This window comes from Babylonia areolata, chromosome 30 (assembly GCF_041734735.1).
Source record: "Babylonia areolata isolate BAREFJ2019XMU chromosome 30, ASM4173473v1, whole genome shotgun sequence".
Classification (NCBI taxonomy): Eukaryota; Metazoa; Mollusca; class Gastropoda; order Neogastropoda; family Buccinidae; genus Babylonia; species Babylonia areolata.
In genome coordinates, this window is record NC_134905.1 from 7,518,374 (window position 1) to 7,536,181 (window position 17,808).

Consider the following 17,808-nt stretch of genomic DNA (forward strand, 5'->3'; position numbering starts at 1 on the left):
AAGTCGGTCTGACGGACAATGACTTCAAACGGGAGATCGGCGCTGAGACCGCTGAGCATCTCATGCATGGAAGTGAAGACGTGCACGGTATGTGGCCTAGGTTGCTATGGTGACGATGACGATGTTTCGGTTTCAGTTTCTCAAGGAGGCGTCACTGCGTTCGGACAAATCCATATGTGCTATACCAAATCTGCTAGGCAGATGCCTGACAGCAGCATAACCCAACGCGCTTGTCAGGCCTTGAGTGCATTTGTGTACGTATCCGAGTGGATTTCTTTTCACAGAATTTTGCCAGAGGACAGCACTCTCGTTGCCATGGGTTCTTTGTCAGTGCGCCAAGTGCGTGCTGCACACGGGACTGCGGTTTATCTCTCATCCGAATGACCAGGCTCTCAGTTTGATTTTCCAGTGAAACTTGGGAGAAAGGGCGAGAGGGGGATTCGAACCCACACCCTCACGGACTCACTGTATTGGCATCTAAACGTCTTAACCATTCTGCCACCTTCCTGAATGATGATGATGATATGGATACTCATACATCACCTGTCCTAGGTCGGAGACTCAAGCTCTAATAGTCGCTTTACAAACACGGAATCATTTGCACAACAGGCTGCATGCTTCCTGTTATATATATATATATATATATATATATGTGTGTGTGTGTGTGTGTGTTGGTTGTGTGTGTGTGTGTTTGAGGGAGGGACGAGAGGAGAAGGAGAGAGAGAGAGAGAGTGTGTGTGTGTGTGTGTGTGTGTGTGTGTGTGTGATATGTCTCTCAGTGTGTAAGTGTCCGCGCGTGTGCATGGGTGCAACAGCTCATTCTGTGTTAATCATTATTTATTATTATATTTGTTCGTGGTCCACATCTCTGTTACGGGCCGGAGGCCTGACAAATGAACCTGTCACTGTCATTGTCAAATAAACCTGTGTCACTGTCATTGTCAAATAAACCGTCCGACGGATGAGTAGACAGGCAGGCTTATCTGTCGGTGTGTGTCCTCATATGGGAGAAGAGGCCGATTCTGGATGCGCAGCACTTCCCACAGGTGTTGCAAGGGAAAACGTCTCCAGAAGTTGAGCCCTGCTTCCTTCGCTCACGCTTCTCCTTAATGGCCAGCGTTCTCTTGTTTTCAAACGTCTTTATGCCACTAGAGCACAGCATCCTCCAGCGAGAGCGGTCAAGGGCATCAGTTTCCCAGGAAGCAATGTCTATGTCACAGGCTTTGAGGTTTGTCTTCAAGGTGTCCTTGAAGCGCTTGCAGGGTCTTCCACGTTCACGGTGGCCTTCCTTCAGCTGGCCGTACAAAAGCATCTTCAGGATCCTGCTGTCTGCCATGCGGACAACGTGTCCTGTCCAGCGTAGCTGGCACTGGATCAGCAGGCTTTCGATGCTGGGCAGGCCGCTCTCGTCGTTCCGACATTAGCCTGGTTGCCTGACCAGCACAGGTGACGTTTTTTTTAGTGAGGAGGAGTTGAGTCCCTTCCCCACTCTCATGCCTACCGACGCTCACAGTCCCACGGGTGCAGATAAACATATGTCACTGTCATTGTCAAACAAACCTATGTCACTGTCATTGTCAAACAAACCTGTGTCACTGTCATTGTCAAACAAACCTATGTCACTGTCATTGTCAATTAAACCTATGTCACTGTCATTGTCAAACAAACCTGTGTCACTGTCATTGTCAATTAAACCTATGTCACTGTCATTGTCAACAGACATTTGTCATTGTCATTTTCAAATAAACATTTGTCACTGTCATTGTCGAATAAACCTTTGTCACTGTCATTGTCAAATAAACCTGTGTCACTGTTATTGCGCTGTCATTGTCAAATAAACCTGTGTCACTGTCATTGTCAAATAAACCTTTGTTGTTGTCATTGTCAAATAAACTTTTGTCACTGTCACTGTCAAACAGAAGCCCAGAAAGAAAAAGAGGAGGCCGCCAACTCACAACAACAATACCAAGAACCATTCCAGGCCGGAAACGTCGAACAGATGGTCCACGGCGAGGATCACGTGCACGACGACACCAAGGGTCAAGGTCAGGACGACGAAGGTCAGGGCCAACAGCAGCAGTTCTCCGCAGGCGAGGACGCCGTCCTGAAGACAGCCGGCATGGTCAACGTCCACGACCCCTCCCAGAGAGCCAAACTGGCCATGGCGGCTGGCGACATGTCGGCCTTCATGGGAGGAGGAGGAGGGGTAGGAGGAGGAGAGGGGGAGGACGGAGGAGGAGGGGGAAATCTCCCGTCGGTTTTGGACACTGAGCACGTAATGCACGGAGAAGGCGGTCACGACCACGACGTCCGAAAACTCAAAGACCTCAAGCCCAGCAAGGCCGATGACGAGGAAACCAAAAAGATGGACCGATTCAGCGACCTCCACAACATCCTCATGCACGACGGGGGCGACGACGGCAAGCAGCATGGCCACCACAACAACGACGACGACAAGATCCGGCGAGGCAAGACCATCACCTACAGAGACATCATGGAGCTCGGGCTGGACGAGGAGAGCCTCAAGGGGATCGACCTCAAGCAGCTCCTGCTGGAGAACGCCCGCGAGTACGACGACTGGGAGAGGGAGAAGAACGCCGTCCGCGGGGAGTCCCCAGAGACGTCCTTCTGGGAGCAGCTGGGGGAGCTCCGGAAGAGGTATCTCACCTTCGGAAGGAATGACGGGGAGGCGAGGGACCTCACAGGAAGCAAACTGGACCCTAGTCAGCAGAAGTGGGTCTCCAGGATGGAAATGGGGGCCGGGGAGGGTGAGCGGGAGGACCGCATCCTTCACGAGATGGAGATCCTGGGAAGCACGGCTGCAGAGCGGGACAGGCACAAGCAGCAGCGGCAGCAGCAGGGTGGTGACAACTTTCACACCAATGGCAGAGACACTACAGACTTGTAAGAGCTCCGAATTACTGGACGATACAGAGTTGTCAGAGCTCGGAACTACTGAACGTTGCAGACACATGAGTTCGGAACTACTTTAGGATGCTAGACTTGTAGGAGCTCAAAACTACTTTAGGATGCTACAGGCTTGTAAGAGCTCAAAACTACTTTAAGACGCTACAGATTTGTAAGAGCTCTGAACAACTGGATGCTACGAACTACTGGACGCTACAGACTTGTAGAACTCGGAACTACTGGACGCTACGAACTACTGGATGCTACGAACTACTGGACGCTACAGACTTGTAGAACTCGAAACTACTGGATGCTACGAACTACTGGACGCTACGAACTACTGGACGCTACAGACTTGTAGAGCTCGAAACTACTGGACTCTACGAACTACTGGACGCTACGAACTACTGGACGCTACAGACTTGTAGAACTCGAAACTACTAGATGCTACGAACTACTGGACGCTACAGACTTGTAGAACTCGAAACTACTGGATGCTACGAACTACTGGACGCTACAGACTTGTAGAACTCGAAACTAGTGCAGATTTGTAGAGCTCGGAAGTATTAGACATTGCAGATTTTTTTTATACTCGGAGCTATTAGACACTACAGATTTGTAAAGCTCGGAACAAGTTTGTACGGGATTTGTAGAGCTCGGAAGTATCAGTACTTATTAGTAGGCTCGGATCTGCTAGACCGTACAGATCTATAGGTACAGAATTATTAGTACAGATTTGTAGAGCTCATAAGTAAGAAGTAACATGGGAGTGGGTGGGGAGGGTCGGGAGGGTAGAGAAGGGTGGGTGGGAGGAAGGGGGAGGGCTGGCGCTGTAAAAATAGATTGGTTGAACATGTATTACATGGTGCTGCTGTTGTTGTTTTTGTTGTTGTTGTTATTTATTTTTGTTGTATTTCTGCTGGCGTTCTGGTTTCCTTCTTTTTGATTTAAAAAAAAAAATCCTGTCTTATCTTATTTCTTGGTCGTTTAAGCTCGCAAATTGTGAAGTAGTTTGGAGTTATATTGAAGACGTAATTTGCATAACCATACATTATCATAACTCGTCTTCTTTTTATTTTATTTTGATTCATTCGTATATTCGTTCGTTCATCCATTCATTTAGCTGCGAAGAAGAATATCGAGACCGGTTAGTAAGAAAATCAAGTCATGTGAACACGTTTCGCTCTGTCAACAAGATAACTGTTCCAGAGTGAACAGAATTGTAAAATGACTTACTATAATTATATTTGGAACACACGCACGCGCACGCACATATACACAGACACACACGCGCGCGCGCGCGCGCAAGCTCGCACCTACGCAGACACAAACAAGTACATGCACACTCACATAACACACAAACACACCAAAACACGCACACAAATACACATACACGCGCGCGCGTGCTCTCTCTCTCTCATCCACACCCACATTTGTTCACTTATGTATATATATATAGAGAGAGAGATTTCTTTTTTTTTCTTTCTTTCTTTGTTTCCTTATTTACTATTTGGTTGTTTCTCCGTCTTTACAGACGGTTGTTATCATGCGGTATTCCTGTTGTGTTATGTACAATTTACATAGGTTCATCTGGGTCATCAGCCAAAAACTAAATCAGTGCAATGGTAGAGAGAGACAGAGAGAGACTGAGACAGAGAGAGAGAGAGAGAGAGAGTGTGTGTGTGTGTGTGTGTGTGTGTGAATGCATGCGTATGTTTCTGCATACGAGAGAGAGAGAGAGAGAGGGTTATCTTTTTTTTAAATGATTATATTTTCTATAGCTATCTTACGCATTTTTCTCTAACGTTTTATGTGTGTGTGCACGCGCGCGCGTGCGTGCTTGCGTGTGTGTGTTTGTGTGATATTCATTATGGTTTTATCATTCAAAGAATTTGATATTTTCAAGCTGAAAGATCGCAAAAGCAAATGTACTTATGACGAATTAAATCGATTGTTTTGAAAACTTTAACTTTGGTTTTGATGGCTTTCGTGTGAATGCAGCTTTTACTATCTTTGTGTGTGCGTACGTTCAATGTGTGTGTGTGTGTGTGTGTGTGTGTGTGTGTACTATTCAGAATAGATTCAGTTTCTTCTACAGAATTTCGCCAGAGGATAACACGTTCGGTTGCCATGGGCTCTTTTCCCCTGTGCGCCAAATATCATGCTGCACACGGGACCTCGGTTTATCGTCTCATCCGAATGACAAAAGACGCTCAGTTTGATTTTCCGGTCAAACTCAGGAGAAAGGGCGAGAGCGGGATTCGAACCCAGACCTTCACGGACACTGTATAAGCCTCTTAACCATTCTGCAACCTTCCCTCTGCACGCTCAACATGGCACACTGTCCTCGTGACAACCACGTGACACACACGTGACACAGCCCCGCCCTGCTGTCAAGGTCATGGCAGTCACGCCATGCCTTGTCAAGCAAAGCCGTCGGTGTTTTTGCTTCCACGCATCATTGATTCCACGATTGTTTTCAGTGTTTTATTCCCATGCATTCATTAATACCACGTCTATTTCTGTGTTTTGCTTCCACGCATCATTGATTCCACGCCTATTTCAGTGTTTTGCTTCCATTGTTCCACGCCTATTTCAGTGTTTTGCTTCCATTGTTCCACGTCTATTTCAGTGTTTTGCTTCTATTAATCCCACGCCTATTTCAGTGTTTTGCTTCCATGCATTCATTAACACCACGCCTATTTCAGTGTTTTTTCCATGCATAATTGATTCCACGTATATTTCAGTGTTTTGCTTCCATGCATCATTGATTAATACCACGTCTATTTCAGTGTTTTGTTTCCACGCATCATTCATCCCACGTCTATTTCAGTGTTTTGTTTCCATGCATCATTGATTAATACCACGTCTATTTCAGTGTTTTGTTTCCACGCATCATTCATCCCACGTCTATTTCAGTGTTTTGTTTCCATGCATCATTGATTTCACGTGTATTTCAGTGTTTTGTTTCCATGCATAATTGATTCCACGTCTATTTCAGTGTTTTGCTTCCATTGATACAACGTCTATTTCTGTGTTTTGCTTCCATGCATCATTGATTCAACGTCTATTTCAGTGTTTTGCTTCCATGCATCATTGATTCCACGTCTATTTGAGTGTTTTGCTCCAATGCATTCATTAACACCACGCTTATTTCAGAGTTTCGCTTCCATTGATTCCACTCGGTTCTATTTCAGTGTTTTGCCTCCACGCACCATTGATGCCATGCCATTTTCAGTGTTTTGCTTGCATACATCATTGATTGCACGCCTATTCCAATTCAGTGTCGACAAAGTATTTACGGAGAATATTAATTTCTTAAAGTTTACCACGAACACAACATGTTTTGCAGACCTGCTGGTGCCTGAACCCCCTTTTGTATGTATACGCACGCAGATCAAATTAATACGTAAGTTAAAGATCCTGCAATCCGTGTCAGCGTTCGGTGGGTTATGGAAACAAGAACATACCCAGCATGCACACCCCGGAAAACGGAATATGGCTGCCTACGTGGCGGGGAAAATAAACAATCATATATGTCTGTATGAATCATACATGTCTGTATGAATATAATATGTGTGCGTGACTGAAACCTGATAGAATGACACAGGAAACGAATGATGAGCGCCCAATGGCAGCGGTCAGTCGGCTCTACCCAGGTAGGCAGCCTGTTGTGGAAATGACCCCGTGTTTGTAAAGCGCTTACAGCTTGGTCTCTGACCGAGGATAAGCACTATATAAGTATCCATATCAATCAAACATGTGGTATTACTTTTGTGCTCTCGTCAAAGGTCATGGTACAGTTGTGATCATAATGTGTGTGTGTGTGTGTGTGTGTGTGTGTGTGTGTGTGTGTGTGTGAGAGAGAGAGAGAGAGAGAGAGAGAGATTTCCAAACAGTGAAGTTCACAAGTTGCCATTAGTGTAGTCAGCCAGCTGTAGTCAAGGAAAGGATTATATTGTTGTCCTCAACACAGGGAGATTAACTGCACGATCACTGCAACGTCCCTAAATGAACAGGGTGTCCTTAAAGCAGCGCCGCGTTGATCTCAGTCAGAGAGAAATATCTGCTATAGGAACAGCAGAACATTTATAAAAAAAAAAATCATTTTAAACCACTATAACTGTTTCACCCATTTTACATACGCGCGCATAAAAAATAATCGCTAACACGCACGCATAAAGGTATTCGAGGCACTGATACTTTTTTCCCCTGCCTAAAATCACTTTAGTGAAGATACGTTGAATCAATGACTGACCAACAAGCAAACACACACACACACACACACACGTACACCTACGAACACACACACACACACACACGCGCGCGCACACACACACACACACGTTCAATACAACCATGGCTACAAGTCCCACCCAAAACACGACTCTGCCAAAAGTGCACAGTGCAGACACTAATATTTTGCAGCTTAAGGAACAAGAGACGATTAGGGACCTGAGGGGGTCAACCAAGCGTGCACATAGGCACCTCAGTGGTGGCTTTCCACACACACACAATACTAATAATAGTAATACCCAGGCGTGTGACCGCTTGGAAAAGTGCTTCCCCGTTCTTTTCTGGGTCCCCCGGTACTTTTGTGTTTTAATTTTTGTTTTCATTGATACTATTGCTACTGGTGTTCCTTCACTGCAACTGCTACAACTACTGCTGCTACTGCTTCTATTACTGCTACCACCACTAGTACTGTTGTTGTTGTGCTTCTATTATTAGTGCTGCTACCATAACTACAACAACGATTAAAACAACAACAACAACTACTACTACTACTACTATAATACTGGTGCTGCTGCTGCTGTTGCAGCTATTGTCCACTGTGTCTGTGAGGAAGTGTCTGGGTTTGTTCCAATGTACCTTTTATTTACCTGTGTGCTTGCTGAATCGGTAGCGTATGCAGCACTGACTTGAAGTTGTGTACCTTGTGTATGGAGAGAGTTACCACTCTTTACTATTTATTGTCCACTGTTGCTACTACTGCTACCACCACTATTACTGTTGTTGCTGTGCTGCTATAACTGTTCACACCAAGAGTGTTGCAACTATTGTTGTTGTTGTTGTTGCTATTTCTGCTGTTATTGTTACTGTTCCTTTTATTACTGCTGTTACTGTTTCTGCTGTCTCACACAAACACACACTCACACACACTGGTAAGCCTGTTAGAGACGAGGGGGAGAGAAGGGACAGAGAGACAGTCATACACAGAGAGAGACAGACAGACAGACAGAGAAACATAGAGAGAGACAGAGAGAGACAGACAGACAGAAATAGAGAGAGAGACAGAGAGAGAGAGAGACATACAGACAGTGAGAGAGAGAGAGAGAGACAGTGAGAGAGAGACAGTAAGAGAGACAGTGAGAGAGAGAGAGACAGAGAAAGACAGACAGACAGAAAGAGACAGACAGAGAGGGAGAGGGAGACAGACAGACAGACAGACAGACAGACAGAGAGAGTGAGAGAGAGAGTGAGAGAGAGAGACAGTGAGAGAGAGTGAGAGAAAGAGAGTGAGAGAGAGAGAAAGACAGACAGGCAGACAGAGACAGAGATAGATAGACGGAGAGAAACACAGACAGAAAAAAAAACAGAGACAGAGGCAGAGAGATAATCGCACAGTAGATGAAATAGTCAAGACTGTCACTTCACACAACACAACACAAGACACACACACACACACACACACACACACACACACACATCTAAGATAACACCTCATCGACCCAGGTCAGATCGTAGTGACATAACACAACATCACTCCACTACTTTTGTATTGCCACTGCAAAGAAATTAAATTGTCCGGTAGGTCGATACAGAGGTGGGGGGAGGAGCAGGTAAGGGGGGGGGGGGAGGGGCGTTCGTCTCGTGACAGTCTGCTATTAGCGAGGTCGGAAAGAGAACCACTGATTAGTGCATGCTCGCTCCATGTTGACTGCACTCTCCCCTTTGTAGCCGTGAAGTCAATGGTGATTATCAACAGGTGTGGTTGTTTTTCTTCCTTTCTTTCTACCTGCTTGTGCCATTCCTGTCAACTGGTGATTCAGCAGCCATTAATTTTTGTTTCGTGCATACAGGTGTGACGGTCAGGTTCAGGACAACGGGGTGAGTACGAAATATATAATATAATATAATATAATATAATATAATATAATATAATATAATATAATATAATATAATATAATATAATATAATATAATATAATACTGCGTGCCCACTCTGCCATGTCAAACAAACAGTAGAACATGTCCTCAGCTCATGCAAAGCGGCGTTGAGCCAAGGACGGTACACATGAAGGCACAACCAAGTGCTAAAAGAAATTGCACACGTGGTGAGCACTGTCCAAGGAGCACCAACCCCACCAGAAGTTCCAGAAGAGTTCCGATCGGCAGAAGGCAATAAAATCTGGCCATGAACAGCATCCAAAGTTTCCAAAGCATGGAAACGTGGGCTGCTTGATGGTGCCGAAGATTGGGAATGCACAGCTGACCTACCAGAGGGGAAGAAACACCCGGAAATCATCAGCATGAGCGGCATGAGACCTGACATAGTGCTTCACTCCAAGGCAACGAAACAAGAGATTCTGATTGAGCTCACTGTGCCATACGAAAGCAGAATGGAGGAAGCCCACATCTACAAGACCAAGAAGTATGCTAGTCTAGCCAGCAACCTGAGAGAATCTGGCTTCCAAGCTAATGTCTTTGCCATAGAGATTGGTCCAAGAGGGTTTGTGGGCGCATCTGCCTACAGCCTCATAAAACAGCTGTCGATTTCTGGCAGAGAGAGGACATGGGCTCTCAAGGCAATGGCAGAAGCAACAGAAAAGAGTTCCAGCTGGATCTGGTCGAGGAGGAATGAAAGTAAACTTCATAAGGATTAAATTTCCCTACTCAAACTAGGCGTACGATGTGGTTAAAACGTCTGCCAGAAAAGGTGACTCAGTCCTGAAGTGGCGACCACCTGGAGGCGCGGGTTCGAACCTGCTGAGGACCAGGGAAAAAAAAAAAAGAAAAAAGAAAAGGCAGCAATACAAGGGCATCCAGGTGTTATGACCTGGGTGCGGCCCGGCCCCCTTAGAGTGTAAGGAGTTAAGCGCCGAAACACTTGACTGAGGGGGGCTTGTACTGTCCAGCTCTCCCTAGAGTTTCTTATCACTGTCACAATAGAATATAATATAACACAACATAATTTCAATGTAATATCCTATCTTAGCGTCCTAAATTATTGCACCTGTTGGTTACATTGTCATGGTTTGTGGGACCCAAAACGGAAAAAAACAACAACATGGTAGCACTTTCATGTTAGTTTAGTGACTAAATCCGTATCAAAGAGGAGTAAAATAGCGAACAAAATAACTTAACAAGAGTCGAATTTCACTGAAAATGGGTTACAACATCTTCTACAATGGGTAGTATTGTTTCTCACATGCAAAAGAACTGCCGGTGAAATAGGTTCCTGAATTTATTATGCTGAAAGTAAAATAGGACTGTAATGTAATCAACGCAACGTAGCGTTATGTAACAATGTAATGTTGTGTAACGTAACGTGTTGTAACGTACTGAAACATAACGTAATACAACGTAACGTAATGTGTGTGTGTGTGTGTTACATCTTAAACATGATTGGGTTCGATCAGTTGTGCTTCCACTTCCGAGTGGTAAACTTCAAGAACGATAAATTTCACAGGTGTTATTGATGTTTCTGACTTTTGACAACTGCTGAAAGCCTTAAGACGAACAGTGAGTGTATATATGCATTGTATTGTATTGTATTGTATTTTATTGTATTGTATTGTATTGCTATTTTTGTCACAACGGATTTCTCTGAGTGAAATACGGGCTGCCCTCCCCAGGGAGAGCGCGTCGCTACAATGAGAGTGCCACTTTATTTTTGTATTTTTTCCTGCATGCAATTTCATTATGTTGTCGTGGGTTCTTTTACGTGGCTACTGCATGCGGCTGCACACGGGACCTCAGTTTACCGTCTCATCCGAATGACTAGCGTCCAGACCACCACTCAAGGTCTAGTGAAGGGAGAGAAAATACTGGCGACTGTGGGATTCGAACAGCTGCGCTCAGATTCTCTCGCTTCCTAGGTGGACGCGTTACCTCCAGGCCAACACTCTACAACGGCAACGAAAGGGTTGTTCCTGGCAAAATTCTGTAGAAAAATCCACTTCGATAGGGAAACAAACAAAACTGCAGGCAGAAAAAAATACAAGGAAAAAAAAAACGAAAAATGAAAGAAAAATGGGGATGGCGCTCAGTGTAGCGTCGTTTATATATATATACAGATACATTATGGTGATATTAATGTGCATGCTCTTTTCAGATTCTCAGAAGTTGATTACACTAGAAATAATGAAAGGAAGATTTTTATCAGGCATTGCTATAGGCTAACAAATGGAAGTTTTGTTTTGCTTTCAGAACTGCTAATTTTTTGAATGCGCTGCCTACTAATACAAATTATGCACCAGATATCAACAGCTTTAAAAACAAAAAACAAACAAACAAAAAAAAACCCTCCTAGATGAAGACCCTTAATTGAAAGACCTTTTCTTTAGTGTAGATTGAATATAATGTTATTTGATAAGACAGGCATGCAATCAGACCTAAACAAAGTTGAAAAATAATGAGGGGACACAAATAGGCCGCGAGGCCTAAGGCCAAAAAGCCAGTCCATACTAATACTACTACTACTACTACCACTACCACTACTACTACTACTAGAGGAACATATCTGCGCGTGTAGACTACAAGACCAGACAGATCAAAATCGCTTGGTTGTCATATGACTGTGATATCGCACAGAAGTTAGGAAACGAAGACATGCAAACAACGGAGAGAGAGAGATAAGCTGAAATTGAATCCACGATATATACAGTATCAATAATAATATGGGAACACACACGGCACTGAAAGGGAATCCGCGATACATACATTATCAATAAGATATGGGAACACGCACGGCGCTGAAATTGAGTCAACGTTACAATATCAATAATAATATGGGAACACACACGGCGCGATAACGTCAGCGTGAATTCCAACGTGTCCGAGAAGATTTCACCTCAATCACGTACGTACGCAGTCTGTGGTGATGATAGTAAACCACATTGTCCACAGACGTTCCTAGCCACACACCACGGAATCTAACAGTGTAGGATATCATGGGACGAGATATCTACTGGCCAGCTCAATGAAACATGTTAGTGTCAACGCCGTGCTGTCTCACAACAGGAAGTTACCGCAACGGGTAGGTTGTTTATTTGCTGATGGCCCAACACTCGGCTTATATCACAGATTGACATAAGTTTACATTTGGGCCAACAGCAAAGTGAGAGCTGTATTATCAATGGTTTCTCCAGTCAATGGGAAATCATTTACAGCTTAGTCTTTTGTGAAGGATTATGACTCTCAAACAAGGAGGCAAAATTGCACTGGCTCTTAGTGCTGCAGCCTTGTGGGCTGGTTGGCCTTTGGGAACCATCCCAACGCCGACTGTCCTAAAACCCTCTTGGCCGAGAGAGTGGGGATGTAACTTGGGCAAGACACTCTCCACTATAATCAAATTCTAGCCCAAATAGTCGGAACAGCAGTTGCCTCCTCTGCTGTTCTGATGGTCATAGTCGGACACGACTATGTGCCGACTTTCGCTGTTCAAAGTGTGTCAAATTAGGAAGATGGCAAAATAATTAAGACGCTTAGCTGCCAATACAGAGAGTCCGTGAAGGTGTGAGTTCGAATCCTGCTCTCGCCCTTTCTCCCAAGTTTGACTGGAATATCAAACTGAGCGTCTAGTCTTTCGGGTGAGACGATAAACTGAGGTCCCGTGTGCAGCACGCACCTGGCGCACTGAAAAAAAACACCTCATGGTAACGAGTGTTGTCCTCTGGCAAAATTCTGTAGAAGAAATCCGCTCCTGAAGAAAATATACGCATGCACTCAAGGCCTGACTATAGGTGTGTTGTGTTATGCTGCTGGTCAGGCATCTACCTAGCAGATGTAGTGTAGCGACATGTTTTTTTCTTCTTTTTTTCAATAACTTCAGTGTGATAACGCGTACGATACTGAAATGTTGCAGTGTTAAATCGTTCCTGATACAATTATTTTCAGATCGGTGAATGCTTCACGGCTGGCTGGCTTTCGCTATTCAAAGTGACTCAAAATACAGAAAACCCCAGTCACTTTCATTTATGAATATAACTTCAATTTGATTATGCACACCATACTAAAATGTTACAATGTTAAATAATTCCTGATATAATTGTTTTTCAGATCCAGGACACGATTGCTTAAGCTGGTATGGCATTGCTGACAGTGGGTTTTGTGGTCCATTTTTGCCGGGTTTCGCTACTCAAATGGATTCAAAATATAGAAAACCCCAGTCATGTTTTTATATAACTTCAATGTGATAATGCATACGGTACTAAAATGTTGCAGTGTTTAACTCACTCAGTACGGCCAGTCCTCTCTTCTCCTCTACACAGACCCCTCGGATGTCCAGTGGGTGTCTGAATGACCCAACCTTTAAATTCCGTCGTCAGAATTGTGGTATTCTTTGTCAACATTCACCTCTGCAGTATAAGAGCCTTCCGCTTGCAATATTTTGATGATGGTAACTGGGGTGAAACGCTGTTAACGTCGTCTCTTTCGCCGTTCGTATGGAGAGAGTTAAATCGTTCCTGATAAAATCATTTTCAGATCCTGGACATGAATGCGTCATCTGGCAGGCATGGGATTGCTGCCTGCGGGTTTTAACAGAGAAGGTGCCGAGTTTTCACCAGTTGTCAGCTGAAAGCCGAGGAATTGGAGAGCTCCTTCATCATAGCTCCACAGTCACATTGCACATGGTAAGAGTCCTCTGGGTGAGGAGGGGGCAGGGGGAGAGGAGAGAGAAGGGGGTTGGGGGGGAGAGAGACAGGTGAAGTGAATTCTCCCTTTTTTTTTTACCACTGTGTGTGTGTGTGTGTGTGTGTGTGTGTGAGAGAGAGAGAGAGAGAGAGAAGAGAGAGAGAGAGAGAGTGCTGGTGGATTATTGTGGCAAATTATAATATTTTATCCGTGAGTTTTTAAACGTTACTGTTATCTGTCGGGAAACAAGCATTTTGTGTTTTGGGTCAATTTTGGGGATGAGTTAGTTTCATGTGCGAAAGCACGTCTGTTATAACTTCCTGACAAAATTAGTCTGATGCCACTACCTGTGGATTATACTTTTTTTTTCAAATTCATTTGTGTTACACATACATACATGTCTTATGCCTCTTCACTCCATGTGGAGCACAGGGCTGCAACAGCACTCCTCCAGCGGACTCGGTTTTGGGCTGTCCTCTTCAGCTGGGTCCATGTCCATCCGGCTGCCTTCAACTCATCCTCCGTGCTTCTTCTGCAGGTCTGCTGTGGTCTGCCCACTCTCCTCTTTCCTTGGGGGTTCCATTCAAGTGCCTGTCTTGTGGTGTCGTCTGGAGGCTTTCGCAGGGTGTGGCCTATCCAGCCCCATTTCCTCCTCCTGATCTCCTCACTGATGGGCACCTGGCTGATTCTTCTCCAGAGGCAGGCGTTTGATGTGGTCTCTGGCCATCTGATGTTTTAAGATTCTATTATGGATTGTTGCCTTGCGCAGGGATTACCACAGGATTATAAACAAGACAAAAAAACAACAACAAAATAAAACATACATACCTATACTGCAGGCGGCCACGGTGAACCTGACGTTCTGGCAGCCCAGACGACCTGCCCGTGTGACAGACCCGGCCACCAGGTGTCGCCCCAACAGAATGCAGACCAGCGCCATCTTGTGTCCGCCCAGGGCGTGTCTTCACTACCAAGTGAAGACCTTCAGACTGTACGGGAAGCTGCGGAAAGCCACCACTGAGGTCCACAACAGTCTGCCCAGCATGGAAAGTACGTTCATCACAAAGTGATGATGATGATGATGATAATAATAATGATGATGATGATGATGATGATGATGATACTAATAATGATAATAATGATGATAGTGATAATGATAATGATGATAATAATGATGATGATAATGATGATGATGATGATAACACCACTACTTATGATGATGATAATGACAATAAGAAGAAGGAAAAGAAGAAGAAGAAGAACAATAATGATGATGATGATAATAATAACAATAATACTGATACTGATGATGATAATGATAATAATAATAATAATTAGAAGAAGAAGAAGAAGTATGATAACAACAACGACGACAACGACAACAATGATAATGATAATCATCATAATCATAATCGTGAAAATAATCATGATAATGTGTATTTATGACAGCAGTGTCACACACACACACACACACACACACACACACACACACACACAAACCCATTAAGATAAATCTACAAACATGTGCCATGTGTGTGTGTGTGTGTGTGTGTGTGTGTGTGTGTGTGTGTGTGTGCCATGTGCGTGCACGCGCGTGTGCGTGCAGCCATCCAGACAGAGCGAAGCCTGAGCAGCTTCTCCGAGAAGCGACGCATGAGCCCCGATGACGTCAACTACGGAGAGTTCTACCGAGGGCTGTCCTCCTCCCTCACCACCCCCACCCCCTCCTTCTCCTCCTCCCGCCCGGGCACCGTCCGCTCCTGTGCGGCTTTCAGCACGCGAAGCCTCCACCACCCCTCCACCTTCTTCACCCTCACCCCACACACCCCCCACAGCAGTCAATCGGCCCGGAGTGCGGCGGACAGCACGTGCATGACCCAGCCCCTGCCCCGACTGGGCACCGGCTACAGCTCTCTCCGGCCCTTGGACACGAGACAGTCGGACAGGGGAGGCGGCAGCCACAAGTCCACCACAGTAGGGTCCAAGTCTCTGACACTGTCCTCGCTTAGCAGCAAGCTGACTGAGTAGTAGTAGGGGGTAACGGGGAGTGGGTGCGGGGGTTGGGGGGACGGATGTGTCACGCCGTGTGAAAATGTGTAGCGCCGTGTGAAAAATATATCGCCGCGTGAAAATGTGTCGCTGTGTGAACATTAATTTTGTCACCGTGTGAAAATGTGTCGCGCCGTATGAAAATGTCTCACGCCGTGTGAAACTGTGCCTCAGCGTGTGAAAAATGTGTTGCGCCTTGTGAAAATGTGTCGCCGTGTGAAAATGTGTCACCAGCGTTCAACACTCAGACCAGAGCCAGTTTCTGGATGACCGTACAAACGATGTGTTTAAGTTCAGAGTGCAGATGGATGTTTACTCGGGTTTCACAAGGCCTGTCTGACAAAGCGCGTTGGGGTACGCTCCTGGTCAGGCATCTGCTTAGCAGATGTGGTGTAGCGTATGTGGATTTGTCCGAACGCAGTGACGCCCCCTTGAGTAACTGAACTCACTGAACTGAACTGAACTGTACAATGTCGCCAAGAATCAAGGTTCCATAGTTACTAGGACAATCATGACCTTGTTTCACAATGACCTTGACAAGTTAAAACCCAGACGTTGGTGTGTATTGGTCACATCCAAATGGACTCATTTTTACATGAGCTTATTTAAGACTAGAATACCATCACACGTACATAACAGGTAACAAATACTGAATTTATAGTTCAATACTGTGAAATTCATTTATTGTATCCAAAACCTGTTTTGACTATAATGTTCTGATACGAGAAATCAGTCAATGATCCATATGGTTATGTTACATTATGAAGATAATGCATACTACACATCGCATAGTATCAGATATCGTTGTCCAAAACATTGATAACAATTTTGCTCACCTAGTTCTATTCAAGCATTGTGTATAAAGAGTAGGGGTTACACTACACTTCTATTATTGTGAAAACAGGACTAAACCGTAAATAGCTTGTTAATAAACCATCTCATCTTCTGAACGTGATACAAAGCTTATTTAGTTAAACAAATATGTCGAATGTAACAATTATTATGAATGATGAGACAATTTATTTTTCACTCGGAACATGAGGCCACAGACTGAGCTCACACTGCCTCTGCAGCTGTATGTGTGCTGCGTTCAGCATGAACTGCCCCACACTGCATTTCACTTTGCTGCGTTCAGCATGAACTGCCCCACACTGTATTTCACTTTGCTGCGTTCAGAGTGAACTGCCCCACAGTATATTTCACTTTGCTGCGTTCAGAGTGAACTGCCCCACAGTATATTTCACTTTGCTGCGTTCAGTGTGAACTGCCCCACAGTAAATTTCACTTTGCTGCGTTCAGTGTGAACTGCCCCACAGTGTATTTCACTTCGCGTTCTGCGTTGTTCAGCAGTATGTTGACTACAGACTGTATGGAGACTGTGGCTACAGACTATAGTGACAGGCTGTATCACGAAAAGCAACGGTTCGTGCGCACGTGTGTGTTCATGAAGTGTTAATAAGTTATGGGTAGTGACGGTTCGCTGTTCGCAGCTGAGTGCTGGCATCATTGACAGTGCACAAATCTGATGTGTAGCAGCTTTTTTTTCACTCCGATTTTGTTTTCTGTTTACTGTGGTAGTGTGCATTGTCATACAAAACAAGTGCAGACTACTGCTGTTTCAGGAATCACAGTAAATGCCGCCTATTTGTGAATATTTGCACCTGTGTATAGACCATAAATCCGGCGTCGTATTGGTGCAAAACATCAGATACACACGCTAGAGATCCCGCAATCCATGTCAGTGTTTTGTGTTAAGAAAACACACACTTCCCCCGAGGGGTCTGTGTGTTCCTTCGTTCTTTTGTTGAACGTCTTGGTCTATCCACAATTTTGATTTTAGACGAACTGTGATGCACCAGACCTTCCAGAACGCGTCAAAATAATGTAGGATGTGTAATGTGATGCACTTGACCTTTCGTAATGCATTGGGCCTTTCATAATGTATGACCTGTGATGTGGTGTGTAGGACCTTTCAGAACGAGCCAAAATAATG

General features: G+C 44.8%; 2 protein-coding genes across 5 annotated transcripts in view; both read left to right on the top strand.

Annotated features, from left to right (window-relative positions):
- Window positions 1-4,876, top strand: part of LOC143275524 (uncharacterized) — a 19,075-nt gene extending 14,199 nt beyond the window's left edge. For both annotated transcript variants that reach the window (XM_076579697.1, XM_076579698.1), the window contains exons 5-6: window positions 1-87; window positions 1,920-4,876. The exon at window positions 1-87 is cut by the window's left edge and continues 132 nt beyond it. In XM_076579697.1, coding sequence (XP_076435812.1) covers window positions 1-87; window positions 1,920-2,908 — 1,076 coding nt within the window. In that variant the 3' untranslated portion in view covers window positions 2,909-4,876. The remainder of the gene's footprint in view (window positions 88-1,919) is intronic.
- A 3,940-nt stretch (window positions 4,877-8,816) lies between these two features.
- LOC143275370 (uncharacterized) lies at window positions 8,817-16,123 on the top strand. Of its 3 annotated transcripts, none has more exons than XM_076579431.1 (4): window positions 8,817-9,018; window positions 13,617-13,765; window positions 14,606-14,816; window positions 15,373-16,123. In XM_076579431.1, the coding sequence occupies exons 2-4, from the start codon at window positions 13,763-13,765 to the stop codon at window positions 15,792-15,794; spliced, it is 636 nt and encodes a 211-aa protein (XP_076435546.1). In that variant the 5' UTR covers window positions 8,817-9,018; window positions 13,617-13,762; the 3' UTR covers window positions 15,795-16,123. The 3 variants fall into 3 exon arrangements, with proteins under 3 accessions (XP_076435546.1, XP_076435547.1, XP_076435548.1); XM_076579432.1 differs by lacking the exon at window positions 8,817-9,018 and adding an exon at window positions 12,049-12,168; XM_076579433.1 differs by lacking the exon at window positions 8,817-9,018 and adding an exon at window positions 12,058-12,120.
- Window positions 16,124-17,808: the final 1,685 nt, after the last annotated feature.

Excerpts from the sequence above, each read along its gene's own strand:
- LOC143275370 (XM_076579431.1), top strand. Across the intron at positions 14,817-15,372 it reads CAGTCTGCCCAGCATGGAAA|CCATCCAGACAGAGCGAAGC; the intron begins GTACGTTCATCA and ends GTGTGCGTGCAG.